This window comes from Colius striatus, chromosome 2 (genome assembly GCF_028858725.1).
Source record: "Colius striatus isolate bColStr4 chromosome 2, bColStr4.1.hap1, whole genome shotgun sequence".
NCBI classification, from domain to species: Eukaryota; Metazoa; Chordata; class Aves; order Coliiformes; family Coliidae; genus Colius; species Colius striatus.
This window is the reverse complement of record NC_084760.1, coordinates 50,813,490-50,828,085: the sequence shown is the minus strand read 5'-3', so window position 1 is coordinate 50,828,085 and position 14,596 is coordinate 50,813,490. Positions and strand designations below refer to the sequence as shown.

General features: G+C 38.9%; 1 protein-coding gene across 1 annotated transcript in view; it reads left to right on the top strand.

Annotated features, from left to right (window-relative positions):
- Nucleotides 1-14,596, top strand: part of LAMA4 (laminin subunit alpha 4) — a 96,892-nt gene that overhangs the window by 10,696 nt on the left and 71,600 nt on the right. Inside the window, exon 2 of the mRNA XM_061990530.1 lies at nucleotides 10,509-10,610. Within this exon, the coding sequence (XP_061846514.1) occupies nucleotides 10,509-10,610 (102 nt within the window). The remainder of the gene's footprint in view (nucleotides 1-10,508; nucleotides 10,611-14,596) is intronic.

The following is a 14,596-nucleotide window of genomic DNA, read 5'->3' as shown; positions in this document are numbered from 1 at the left end:
CATGGGAAATTTTAACACTGAAATGTACAATCTTTGACTAAACCTTTTCATATATCTGGTCTGGTTTGGCAGTAAATACTTGCAGGTCACTCTTAAATACCAGAGAGTGGTCCATCCCTTAGAAAGAATGGAGAAAAAAACATGTAAACCAAGCAGTGCTGTGTAAATATGTAAATGGCTTTAAAATGTGACTGTTTAGGTGGAAGCCATAAAAGTCCTCTCAGCACTGGATCAAAAAGACTGAAAGGCCTGGGTTTAAGGATAACTTTATTTTTCACTACAGGCATTAGAAATAAGCAAATTATGACTACCAAAAATATCTGCCCATGTGAGGATATTCACTATCTCTAGCAGTTTTGATCAGCTTTCAAAAAATACAAAGTTATTGACTTGTCATTGCTGTAGATTACATTGGGCAGATCAAGGACACTGTAATGTGGGATTACTCTGGGTAAACTGCTGTGGATTACATTGGGTACATCTGGACACAGTCCTAGGCAACCAGCTCTAGGTGACTTTACCTGAGCAAGAAGGTTGGACCAACCAACCTCCGGATCCCTGCCAGCATCAGCCATTCTGTGATTCTATAATTCTGAGTGACTGTGGTCATATTTCCATTTTACAGATAGAGAAACTGAGTCAAAGAGTAATGTTCTTGGTGAAATAAGAAATGAACAGAAGAATGCATTCTCTTGAGTCCCAATATCCTTATGAATGTGGTTAGGACACATGCCTAGTAACAAGGTGATGATTTTCTCAGTGAGAATGAATAGTTTTCCTTATGTTAATTTCAAATAACGTAAACAAAATTATTGTTATGAAGAAATTAGTAGATTAGAGGTGAAGGGAATGTTATGAATGAGGTGAGTGACTAGAACCAGGTGCAGAGAAAGGCAAAGTGGAGAAGTAGGAGGACACAGGACAGGGAGGACAAGAGTGTGAATAGAGAACAAGGCAACAGCAGAAGGGCTGTGGGAGCCAATGAGGACAGGTGGAGATTCACAGCCTGTTAGCGTAACATTCAGATGCTCCATTAATAGAAACAGCCCAAGAGAAGTACAGAGGCATCCCCAAAGAAAGGCCAATAAAAGACCATCTCATCCGGTTGGCATTTACTGTAAGACTGTTTCAATGACATTCAAGCCTTGTTGCCAGCAAGAGAGACATATAATATAGACAAGACTAAAAGGTAACCTATAAATAAAAACTAGTGTGAATGTGTGCTATAAATATAAACTGAGGAGCCATGGATTTAATCAATGTCTCACTATATATAAATGAATCTATTAGAACATGGTGCCTGCAGCAAACCCTCCATTGCTACAAGTACTTACTACATTTTTGAGGAAATTTTAACTGCACAAATCTCTACCAATAGGATTATTCATTCTCCTTAGGTAAATTCAAATCTGTACAAATTTAGGGGACATGAAAGCTAGAAGAAATTGATAAACAAATTCTTTGTAATCATATATTTATGATTGTAAAAAAAAAGTGGCGTGCATATGAATGACAGTTAGGACAATATCAGAGATGTCATCAAATACATCTATATAAAGAGCCTGTTTAGAAATATTTTCTTTCTCCTGCCTCAAAAATTCAGAACAAAACAAAGCAGAAGAGAGTATTTAATGAGATGAATTTTACCCCAAGTCATGCACTTCATACAGAATCCATCAGATCGTCAAATCCTTTGTCCACATGGCCTGTCATAGTTATATCTAATGTCATTGTAGAGATGGATCTTTTTTGACAGTTTGTATTAATAACAAAAATCAAAGTGGTTAAATACAGCTATCTCTTATCTTAACCATTTCAGCTATTGAGAGATATCAACTACCCTCTCAAGCTTCTCCTGTAGTAGGTATTATAGGAAAACTTGCAGAGCTTTGCTCTGCATTTCTTGATTACACAATCTTGTGTCTAGTGTTCATGGGTGAAGCAGATGACTATAAAAGCTGTGAATAAAAGGAGTAATGTCAAGTATATTCAAAGCAGAAAATCATATAAGAAGAGTTGTTTTCATGTTGTCAGTATTGATGACCCTACACCTTTAGAAAACAGGAATCGGGAGTCTGATCATATAGAGACATCTGACAGCATCTCGTGTTGCGTTCAATGATTTGTTGTCTCTTAGTTATGAAATGTGGCAAGACAATCTTTCGTGGTTAGCTAGGCCAAATAGGAAAGACATGCACACTGCTCAGATAACTTCCATATACCTGTAAAATATACACTGTCTTCTGGGAACAAAGACAGAATAGTTTTAACCTTCATCAGTTAAATTTATCCCAAAATTTACTTAAGAATGTTTCTCAACTCCAGTCTATATTTGGTGCAAAAGTATTCCCAGTAAGAGCTGTTGAGCTAACACTAGTGAGATCGTCACTCATAAAAGTGGAAAAATCTAGGTATGAAGTACACCAGAGCATCATACCTTGCCTGGATGAGCAGAACATTGGCTTGATAAGACGTGAGACGGGGATAAAAGCTTTTGGCAGTTCATCCCCTGCCAGAAATAGAGCTCCATCTCCGCAACATAAAGACACATCCATATAGACCATTGAAACTAGAGTATTAACTAGGCATAAATTAATAAATGCCCAGTTTACTAGTCTGGTGAACTCAAACACTGATGGGGTCAGTGCAGCTGCCTAGGCATTCAGAAATGCCCTTCCATTCTGTGATTCTATGAAAAGGGGGAAATGTATACAGGTTTTGCTATCTGTTGACTCAACACAGCAAGTGCAATTCATAGGTTTTCCAGTGAAAGTGCAAGTCCATCTAGTCCTCTGGGATCAAGGCAGCAAACAGCTTGGCTGAGTCAGCACCAGAGTCCTGCAGAGAACAAAATAGCTGTATCCTTTTCCCCACTTAACCCTTGTCTGTCCCTTTGTAGAAATACAATTTTTAACCCTCCACCCCCTTACACTCACAAGATACTCCTCAATGCTTCACATGCTGAACACTCAAGCCAAAATTTAATCTCCAGCAGTTAAGCACATTTTCTGTGCTCATAAAAGCCTATGTTGGCTGTGTAAGAGGGTAAAGAGCCCAGAACTCCCAAGTGTGCTGTGTACCAGTAGCATCAAGATGCATTTGCACATAATGCATGCTGTACATCTGCTAGGGTTTTGGTTTGTGGTTTTTGTTGTAAGACAATGAGAGAGGTTTCTCTTGCAGGTCACGAAAGGCAAGAAACTCAGTACAGTGTGACACAGTTATCACAGCTCTTTTTGTTTTCATAAAGTTTCCCAGCAGATGAAGAACTAAATCTTTGTCTCTGTGCTTATAAATAACATGTCTTTGACCCGAGGAATTTTGCTCCCAGGGAGAAAGAAATGGTCAAACATCCATCAGTCTACAACTGGTAGTTTGGATTTTAAAAGTCCATGTTTAAATGCACTGGAAGTCAGTTATGTTCTGAGCTGAAAACCAGATGTAGTAGTCATGCTGATGCCCTCAGTACTCTCATGCTGAATGAAACACCAGGAGTAGACTCTTATATCTATCCAAAGTAAAGAAGACTGGTTTGTAGTTCATGATTTCCAACCATGAAAAACCATACAATTTGTGCCTGTCCTGAGTGGTTTTAAGCTACAATGTCCATAGAGTCAAACACTTTGTATATTTACACTTCAATCTGGAAAAGCCATATTTTTAGTCCAGCAAAAAGTGTGCCTTTTAGAGGGAACTAGAAGTGTCCTTAGAATGGGGTCTTCTGTGCTAGAGCTTTGCTACATAATGTGGGGAGTTTTACTCCAGTCACTAGCTGTAGAGATTGTCAAAGTCACAGCATCAGAGCTCTTTTTCCCAGCTGTATCTGTAGTGTGTAACCCCAACTTTATCTGGGAATGAACATGGTAGCACTAACACGATGGCAGGGATCAGTTTTGCTCTCTGTAAAATGAAATAATTTTGTATCTTACAGCCATATGTTGCAATTAAAGTCACTGCAATGAACACCAAGTATTTTGGATGACCATACAAAGTCTTACAGATTTCTTTCCTAAATATGTTCTATGCTATTCAAAGCCATCAAGTTGAAGTACAACTGAGCTACTAGCAGCAGTATAAACAATTTCCAAATAGAAAATGTCCAGTGCTAATTCAAAATTATTCCTAAGAATTACAGCTTTACTAAAGGTGCTAGCATATATTCATACTTTCTGCCTCCCAAAGGCAAAAAAAAAAAAAAAAAGTATCTCAGAGACGAGCAGAAAAGATTCCAGTCTTTGAATCTACACACATTCAGCGGGGAAGGTGGCACCAGTGTAGAGCAATACGACAGAGCTTCTTTGGAGAGCTGTCTATAAATATAAGAGGAGGCATCATGCAGACAAAGAGAAACATCCCATAATCACACTCTGAACTGTCTGGAATCAATGCAAATGTTGAAAGAGAATCACTTAAGCCTATCAGACACTGAGGTTTCCTTTAGATGCATCCACTTTATCTGAAGATACTGACCAATGGAACAGTCAGGAGCCTTTGCACTTCCCCAAAGATACAGGGTGTCCAGCAATTTAGCCAGATCTATGGGGTAGCAGTTATAACCTGGACACAGTACATCTGACATTCAAAAGATTTCATGTCCCCAGATTGATTGTGAAGTACAGGCACCTACACATGAGCTAGCCCTCTAAGTCCCCCTTTGCAGTCAGTAGAAAGCAACAGACATACTAACCTAACTTAGACGCATTTTGTAATGGAAGGAATTAAACCATACAAAGGATGTCTAGCTGGCTCCTTCCCATGTAGATGTCTCCACACTGATGACTCCCAGACTGCTGTGGTTTGGGCTTCCTACTCATGCAATCCCAACACCCAACCGCAGAGGCTGCTGACCAGGATACCCCCACACTATCATGTCACAGTTATGTTAGCACAACACCATGCATGGTGCACGGAGGTCTTCTGAGGCTTAGCCTGGGACTGTCTATGTGGCTGACATAGGCATGTTTGGTGAGATCTCCTGAATATTGGAAATTTACCACCCTTTCTGTGAGTGCTCGTCTGGGGATTGAATATTTCTGAGTAAAGCCCTTATTGTAGGTGAGAAAGACCAGGAATCTCTTTGGAATATAAGCACTACCTATCCTGAGGAAACCAGAGAAACTGAAAGGACATCAAATGTATCATAGAGGACTACTTTCTCAGACTTATTTCTCTGCTTTTAATAAATAATTATATCAAATACTGGGAGATATTCAAGTGGGAAAACATTGTGGTTTTTAGGGAGGGCATTATGCTATTTATCTCTTTGGTCTAAGCAAACAATCTTCAAAAAGAGCTCAGAACTTGGGTTGCAAATTCCAAATACTGCTCATTAAACGAAAAAGAAACAAAAGCAAGCATGTTTGGATTTGGTTCAGAAATGTCCTCAAGGAGCAGAGGGTTGTTGTTTCCATAGCAATGTCACGCACTTCCAGAAGACTGGTCTTTTAGACATGTGGATTTTAAAATGTGTGGAGAATGTTTAGAAGTATTCACTCCCCTCTGTATAGCAAAAGATGGAAAGTTTCAGGGATTTAGTGTTGAGTCGTAAACTTCTGTTTAGCTAAACTGTTCCCCCCAGAAAAACACTACACCTTGATGTGAAGCTGTCAAGAAGGGACATTGCTCCACTCAATTTGTTGTTTTCATCAATGCACTAAAAACTTCATCTTTATGTATTTATCTTTCTTTCTTTATCTTTCTATTTATCTTTCTATTTCTATTTCTATCTTTCTATTTATCTTTTTTATATTATCTTTCTTTATCTTTCTATTTATCTCTTTCTTCTACATTTGTTTTGGATCAAATGTAAAGAGATTCCTGTTCTAAGACTGGTGGGCATGACTATAATGAATGTAACAAAAACTGAAATGTCTTAACATAGACCATTTAGCCCTGAATCCACACTTCTCCATGTACCCCAGCACTCTGGAAAAAACAAACACTGTCATGGATCCAAGGGAGCCCTTTATTGTGGAAGAAAGAAAAACCTTTGTGTATTTATATACTCACAGGAAAGTCACAAGTTCCAGTATTGGCTAAAGAAACAGGCCATGTTTTCTTACCATTAGTTGAGAGAGTCAATGGCTACATCTGAACCATTGAATAAAGCAATGTGGAGACCTGAGTCAAGTAACATAACATAGCCCATGTTCATGTGCTGAAGCTTCCTCCTTGCCTGCCCAGAAAAGAGCAGCCCCATAAAGACTGCCTTGTGGGAACACATTGTGACAGATGCTTTACTCTGAGCTGTGCCTAGACATTTTCAGGAAATTCACAATCTGTCAAAGAGTTTAATCAAGTCAGAAAATGAACTGTCAGTCAGTATGGATAATCGTAGGCCAGTGCCTGAAACTATGCTTTGCCCTGCTCCAGTTGGCTGATGCAGATGTAACCACAGAGGATACTCTGTGCATGTTATCAGTACAACATCCTCCTTTTGGAAAGTGCAAGTCAGATGAGGCAGGGTCACAGCAAACACACTTAACCCTGGTACAACTGCACCATTACGGCTGGCTGGCTTGATTCTACCCTCAATTGTGCTGGCACAGATCAGGAGCAGCTGCCATGAAATTGGTTGAACTGCTTGAATGGAACATGGGAGTAAACTCATATCCTGTGTATGTGGATTGTCTTCCAGCTTCAGTGCCATCTTGCAACCATACCAGCAGAGTCTAAAGAAATGGAATAAAACTACAGGCTCCATAGCACTTTCAGCCCTGCAGCTGGTCCTTGTTTTTAAGAAACATATTAACTAAATCCAGATGTGAGAGCAGCAGGAGGTAGGGGGGAATAAATGCAACAGGAGTGTAAAAGATTTTCAAGAGCTCACAAATATCCACACTGCATTGGACTTTTCAGCTTAAACTGGAACAAACATTGTCCTTTGGGTAAAACAAAAATCTAATAATTGTGAAGACATAATTGCTAATGCAGACGTGGCATTTCCACCTACTAATTGTCTTCACCTTTCAGAAATAGACAGTGGACAGAAATGTTCCTCACTCAATTACCTACATAACAATTTTTGAGGGAGGGTGTTTCCATTTTGTTCCAGACCCATTTGTGCTTTGTGTGCAATTATTTTCTGCTCCCAGAACATTTAGCCGTTTGAACCCCTCAATTAGCTCAACTCTCTGACATTTCTTTTAATAAATATGATGTTGGCTCACACCCTGGAACAACTAAGCAATCACTCCATTATCACTAGTAGGGCAAGGAGTAACAAAAATATATCAGAATAATCCAGAATGTTTGCGAAAACTTCTGAAACCAAAGGAAAAAATCTGGAACTCATTTTCCCCCCCATTCCCACTTCCCTCATAGCATTCATTGTCAAGATATAATTTCCGTTTTGAACTGATACTGTATTAAAATAGTGAGCATCAGCACCTTCCAAGTTTCTCATAGAATCATAGAATGGTAGGGTTGGAAGGGACCTCCAGAGATCATCTAGTCGAACCCTCCTGCAGAAGCAGGGTCACCTAAATCAGGTCTCATAAGAACATGTCCAAGTGGGTCTTGAAGACCTCCAAGGAAGGAGCCTCCACAACCCCTCTGGGCAGCCTGTGCCAGGGCTCCCTCACCTGAACAGTGAAATAGTTTTTTCTTATATTTAAGTGGAACTTTTTGTGTCCCATTACCCCTTGTCCTGTTGCTAACTACAATAGAAAAAAGGGATGCCTCAACCTCCTGGAACCCACTATTTGTAAAAGTTAATAATGTTTTCGTGTCAAATTGAATAGTGTGGGGGAAAATACGATGGCAAAAAAAAACCCACAGATGACTTAGGATCCTGTGTATCATTTTCAAGAGGACTCTGACAGCAAGAATAGCAGAGACACCTGAGACTGAGGCAGATGTCTTAAGGACTTGAGAAGTGTGTCTGCTTAGAATAGAAGGTAAACTCTGACTTCAACAGAGATTGTACAACCCTGCCCATACAGTTGGAACCAGTGATGTTGCACTGAACTACACTTAATTCCTTCCTGCTAGGTGAGTAGGCCAGGTGAAAGCTCACTCATGGCTTCAATGCAGATTTATCTTTAGTTGAAGCATGAAGGAGATGATCTTTATGGCTGACTGCATGACTTGCATAGACACCTTGACACACACTCAGGCATTTCCATTGTCCATGTTCAGCATCGTAACTTAAAAGTGATTCTGCTGAGACGTGCAAAATCAAGAAAGATTTTGGGCAAACATTAATGAGCCAGCTTGGACCACACACCAGTTGAAGGGTATCAGAGAATAAAACATGCTTCAGATCTTTATGGGTGGAGAGAAATATTGCCAAGACAGACTCTGGGAAAATAATCTGTTTTCAATTGAGATAGTAACTGTCTCTCTTTCACAGTGTGTGGCGTAATCATTCAGTTGAAATCCCTAGTCTGGTTGGAGCCAGTATTATAGCTCTGTGTTAAGACTAAAACACTGAAAGAAACAAGCAGTACAAATAGATAGTATTTCTGCTGTCCCAAAGTGGCTATGTATGAAGGCTTTTCCTCCTAGGAGCTATTATCTAAGAAAGTGTTTCCAAAGCAAGCCAGATAAAATATTGCATGCAAAAATGGAAAAGGCAACTGAGTTTTCCATTTATGTTCATCTCAGCTTCTCAGAGCTCTCTGGGATAAGATCAGATTAAGGATTCATTTGTAAAACTCAATTTTAAAGTTTCTTTCTGGTCATCCCATAAGATACCTTATTTCCTAAACAAGAGGCTTATCTGTCTGGATACAAGTATCTGCCCACCCTTGAGAATGGAAGCTAATATGCAGGTGAACTTCGGGATTGTCCTCCCTTGCACTCTAACGTAGCATCGTGCAGACATGCAAATTCACCTTCCAGAAGCAATGTGACCATAGCACAGTACCAGAATTAATTAGCCACCGCCATCAGCAGAGCTGGTTAGCAATACTACTTACAGGCTAGTTTTTGCAGCTAGTGGAGGTATCACTGCTGTTCAAGTCATAGCTTACAGTGGACACGAGGAAAAATTTTTAGCTCAGAGCAGAAGAGAAATTAGCTTTTCTCAAGGCAACTCAGGAAAATGAAGAGAGACATACAAAGGAAATCTAATTCTATGGGTAAAATATAGTAAGCAGCCTCACAGCTCATATGAATGCAAGGATCATATCCTTCTGATTTGCTGGAACTTCCACTTTTCTCACTTTCTATAAGGGTAAGTAACCTCAAGGGCCAAAGAATACACAACATTCTGTAGAGGCAGCCACAAAAAATATTCCAGGAAAACCTGGCATATCTCAGGCTCTGACAACCACCTCAGGGAAAGTGCTTGTAAATATTAGCAGAAATAGGGCAGGGTAAATAACTTCTGGAGACCTAAATGACGTGCTAGAGCCTTCCCATCAGCTCTGCAACAACATTGCAAGAGATTCACAATGGTGAGAGATTTAGGATCCAAAAATCCATGAGTCTGCACACACCTAAGTTAATACATGTGACACAGGGAGATTGCACAGGGTGAGCAGGTGTCTGAGTAACAGAGGTTGCTCCTGAGGTCAGCTTGCACATGTCCCAACACTTTTCATAATGAGGTAAAAGTTCCTCAGTAGAGAACAGGAATTTTACACTTAACATATCAAACAAAAGTTATCTACTTTCATTTTCTTTCTACTTTCCAGTATTAAAGTTATTTCTTAATAGCTTTCTTTGTGTTTCTGACTCTTTATATTATTTCTCTAACTATTATTTAAAAGAAGGAGATTTAAATATTTTAAAACTTCCGTTTAATTTTGGTAAGCTTTGGTAAATTATGAAAAGTACAAAACCAGATACACCAGGCACAGCTACACATATAAGAAATAAAAAGAAAATTTTACCTTTCATGAGATCTCCCCCCTTTTATTTATTTTGTCACATAAAGAATGATTGAGGAACTGTCATATTTTCCAGTGAGTGACTACTTCCTGGAATAACAACAGGCTATGGCTGGCACATCTCACCAGGCTCACAGAGGCCACCTGCATTGGTGGCCTCTCACAGAAGCCAATCAGTTTTCATTCAGAAGGATATTCAGCTTTGTGGATACATTTCTATCTCCTCTGTGCTCTTTGTCCAAAGCTCATCTATACTTTTATTTAAAGTAAAATTTCTAAAGCTTTTATTTTTTAAGTAAAATTTATTCCCTTCCTATAAACAGATTTTCTTTACTAAATAAGTATCATCATTTCTAATTAATCCACATCCTAGCACAAAATGCAGTACAAATCTGCCAGCTCTTCAGCTGCAGGCAGACAGTCACTGGTGGCTAGGGGCAGGAACGCTGACCACTTAAATACTGTAAGGCAAAAAAAACCAAGCATCAAGGCAAAGAGTGAAAGAATAGGCTTGAGTTCAGCAGTGTGTGTGTGGTCTGCTATGCCAGGGCTGTGCAGCGTGCTCTGGGGAGACCCAGTAGTTGTAATTCTTGCTTTCCCCTGCCTCTCAGGAAAATCTAACTCTGTATACGTATGCATAGGGAATACTTGATTTTTATTTTTTCATTGCAGGAATGCCAAGAAGGATTTTACCGTACCAGCTCAGGAAAATGCTCTCCTTGCAACTGTAATGGTAATGCAAACAGATGCCTTGATGGATCTGGAATTTGTGTGGTAAGGAATTTCTGTCTTCTCTTTTGGTCCATAACTGAATAATAGTACATTTTTTTCCCCTTTTTTCATGATAACGTGAACCCTTTCACCTTCATCCACTCTTGCATGATACTTCACATGAAGGAAATATTTCTCAGAAAACCCAAGAAACCATGATCTGTCTCTTCTATTAACAGCAGTGCTCAGTTTCAATACACAGCTAAAGCAGTATCTGTACCACAAGATACTCTTTTTTGCTGAAGAGCAATCATAAGTAGGTGCCAGATCAGTCCAAGGTCAACACATTAATAAGATTATCCCAACCAAATTTCTTTCTCACTTACTTTAGTTAACTCCGCAGATTCAAAACACTTTCTACATGCAGTATTTGTGAGAGTATGTATGCTGTTTAAAATGTGTAGCCCATAAGGAATGTGGAAAGAGTTTTGTGTATCTTTGTACAAAAGATATATAAATTCAAACACATTTCATTCTCCCCTTTGTGAGCACAGTGCTATATTTCTATATAAACAATTTACAATGAGGAGCAACCTTTCGGGTATACATACATGTGTTATCCATAGTAATTCTGCTGCATGACAGTCTCCTGCTGTGAAGGAGAATGAAATAATACACCGAGGGAAAAACGTGTTGAACTCCAAGGTAGTATTACAATTTGTCATATGTTCGATCTCATTCAGCATCAGCTCATGCAGAAAGCAGTTCGTTAGTATTTGTAGTTGATCACTTGTAGCTCCAGAGCAAAAGTCCATCCAGTAAAAATAACCCAAAATACCAATGGGCAATCAAAGCAGTAACACACTAAAAAAAAAAGGATGGAGGATAATAGTGTAATGGATCTAAACCAAATAGCAAGATCTAGGCACTAGCATACTCTTTACAGTCTTATAAAGACAGAGTACAGCCCAAAGCTCCTTATTCTGCCATGTGTTTCTTTTGACAAGTCATAAACCTTTGCCCTTGATTTATCTCTTCATAAAATGGCCTGATAATACTCATATTTTGCATTGTTGCAGCTTCTATCAAGTAGTATCAAGTATTAGATGTAAATCTAGTAGAGGGAAAAAAACCAAAGTTTTAACATAACTTTCTCAGCCCTAGTCAAGAGAAGAAAAGGAAGTCACTTGCAGGACTCATTAGCTTTTGATTCTGGAAATATGCATGCATGTGTGAACAACTGGGTGGAACTGTTAGCTGCAGACAGGACAATGAGTGTTTCTCCTGCACAAAGCCCATCAGGTTTTGTTGCCAATAAGATATGAAGATACAAAGGCAATGGTTTGCTTCCTTCACGATCCAGCAACCTATATCTGAGCTATTTTGTTATAGTACCTCCATCGAGGGTTCAAAACTTAAAAATTCAGACATGGGAGTGAGCTTCAAATGACAGCTGGGTAGAACACCAGTGTAGCTGTGATGTTCAACTCCAAAATGGCTGGCATACAGAGGCCAAACAGCTTGTGTAAAGCAATGTACTCTCATATCATATGCAAGTAGTATAATGGGCAGGGCTTTATAGTATTAAAAAATTTATATACACTAGGGAAGGAAGTCATTCAAGGTAACTGCAGTGTACTATGGAAATAACTCTAGACAAATACAGTAAAATGGATTGAGAGGTTGGAAGGATTTAAAAACTACTAAGATGGATATCCAGAGCACATTTTTGTTGGACTGAGTTATCAGTGACCTTTCTGAGGTTCCTACTGTTAATGGAGGTTGGATCTTCATAAATGCGTGAAAACATAGAGCTGAAGAACTAAGTCTGGAGTGAGCACTATAACAGAATGTGAAAGCTGAACTTGTTGGTGTCTACCCAGACATCTCTAGAGTGCTTTGTTGTCTCAGTCTTTTATATTTGATCAACATGTATATAATGCATCCAAAGATTATTCATAAATAAAATTTTAATGACCTTTTTGGATGAAAAAAGACCAAAGAATCATAATAGTGGAGAGGATAAATTCATTCATATCCTTTCCAACCTTTTATGGAATTTTTCACAATAGAGCATATTGTCATGTAAGTAATCTGTGTTTAAGCATTTGAGTTTACAGCTGAGTGGAAAGGCTGGAATGAATTTGGCAGTTCTGCCTGAGAGGATAATATGTTCCACATGATTGCCAAGGCAGGTCTGGAGAATAGCCAGTGGATGTAGAACCATCCATCAAGCACAAGCAAAAAGCAGCAGGGAGGTATCTAAACTGTCCAGCTTATTAGATACTTCTGGCTTCATAAATATCTTTGCATCTTACAGCTCAATGGGTCTTTCTGGAAAGATGAACTACATCTATCTATAGTGAACTTGGTGATACATGTTTGGAAAGCTAATCAGAACTACAATTGTCTGATGCTGAAATGCAGTCTTTTCCCACTCCAGAGTATATTGGTATGCATTAATGCTAGCAGAGTCATTATATATTACATATTACAACAGACTCATTACAGATATTTTTGTCCCTACTAGCTGTGTTAAAACTTAGTATTTGTTGTCCTAACAGGTTTAGTATTAAAAACTTGCAACAGTCACCCCCAATATGCAACAACTTTATTTCTGTTCCCTGCACAGCCTTCTTAAGAGGCACATAGGAAGCCAGACCAAGACTTTCAGGAAGAATGGCTGTTGATTTCACAGCTGCTGAGTCTCGTTTCCCACAGTTCACTAAGACAAGCGATGGATTGAGAAAGCAGAAGGCCAGGTGGTTTTGGCAGGACATCAGCCTCACTTCCTTCATTAATATAGGACAAGTTCCAAAAACCAAAATTTTGACATAGAGGGTTTATGTTGACCAAAACTGGATCAGGAACTGAGTTTTGTTGCTATTTCTGTTATTTTAGGCTGACAGTTGTCTTCTATTTCAGTAAAAGTCACACAAAACTTAATGTTTCCTTTTAGTGCTTCATCTCCTACTTCCATAAAAAATTCTGAAACTAACACTACATCTCATCCACAGTGGCTGGAGAGAAAAAGCTTGAAATCATAATCCTCAAAGATGAAAAAGAGAAAACATGTGCATCTCTTGGCTTTCAAGTCAGTATGCTGGAATAATCTTTTTACTTATATTATTATGGGATAGAAATTAGTTCTGGCGTGCTGGTATGGGCAATTCTATGCAGTTCTGTAACCTTAGATATGAAGGCATCTCTCAAATTTGGAAAAGCCTAAATCTACATCCAGATGTTATACCTCAGGCCAACATCCACTGGCCCAGCAATAAATACCGACAGACTGCACAGCAATGTAAGCCACTTACATCTCTTTACCTATTTAATGCATGTATCCTTGTGCAATCTTTCTGCATTAACAGTTGACAAAAGATTGTCAGAGAACAACAAATAAGGGAGAAAAAACACAACAAATCTCAAACCCAACAATTCCTGCTATATTGTAACAATGACCGTTTTCATCTGCAAAGTAAGATTCAGAATTCCTAACTAGCATTTGAGGATTGTTCCAAATATCAAATATTTAAGACCACAGGATTCTGGGGGGTTTTTTATTATACTAACTTCACCAGAGATAAAGCTGAGTATTAACTTTTGGTTGCCTCTGGAGAGTTCCCATACCATCCAGCATTAAGTGCGTAATGCAGGTGCTTTGCACCACTCCATCTTTGGAGGATTGACGGAAATCAGGCTGCTATCTGTTCCCTATTGAGGAGGTCCAGATTGCCTATAGTACACTGTTAGCCATCCAATGAAAAAATTTCCCTAAAACTGCCTAAACAGCATATTTAGATGAAAGAACTCCTCTAAGTTCACGTTGCTAAATCAATGTGGGGCAGATTCTTACCTCTCAGATTTTCATTTATATTCATTCACAGACAACCATGTTTGTCTTGTTCTGGGAAACTTGTCCTAGAACCATTGCCTGAAGAGAAACAATAATTTTTTTCATTATCTGTGCACAACTGTATTTACTGAGCAGAATTGCACCACATGAAGTGCTCTGTGGTCTCAGAACACTGGTTCCAGCTTTACTTTCC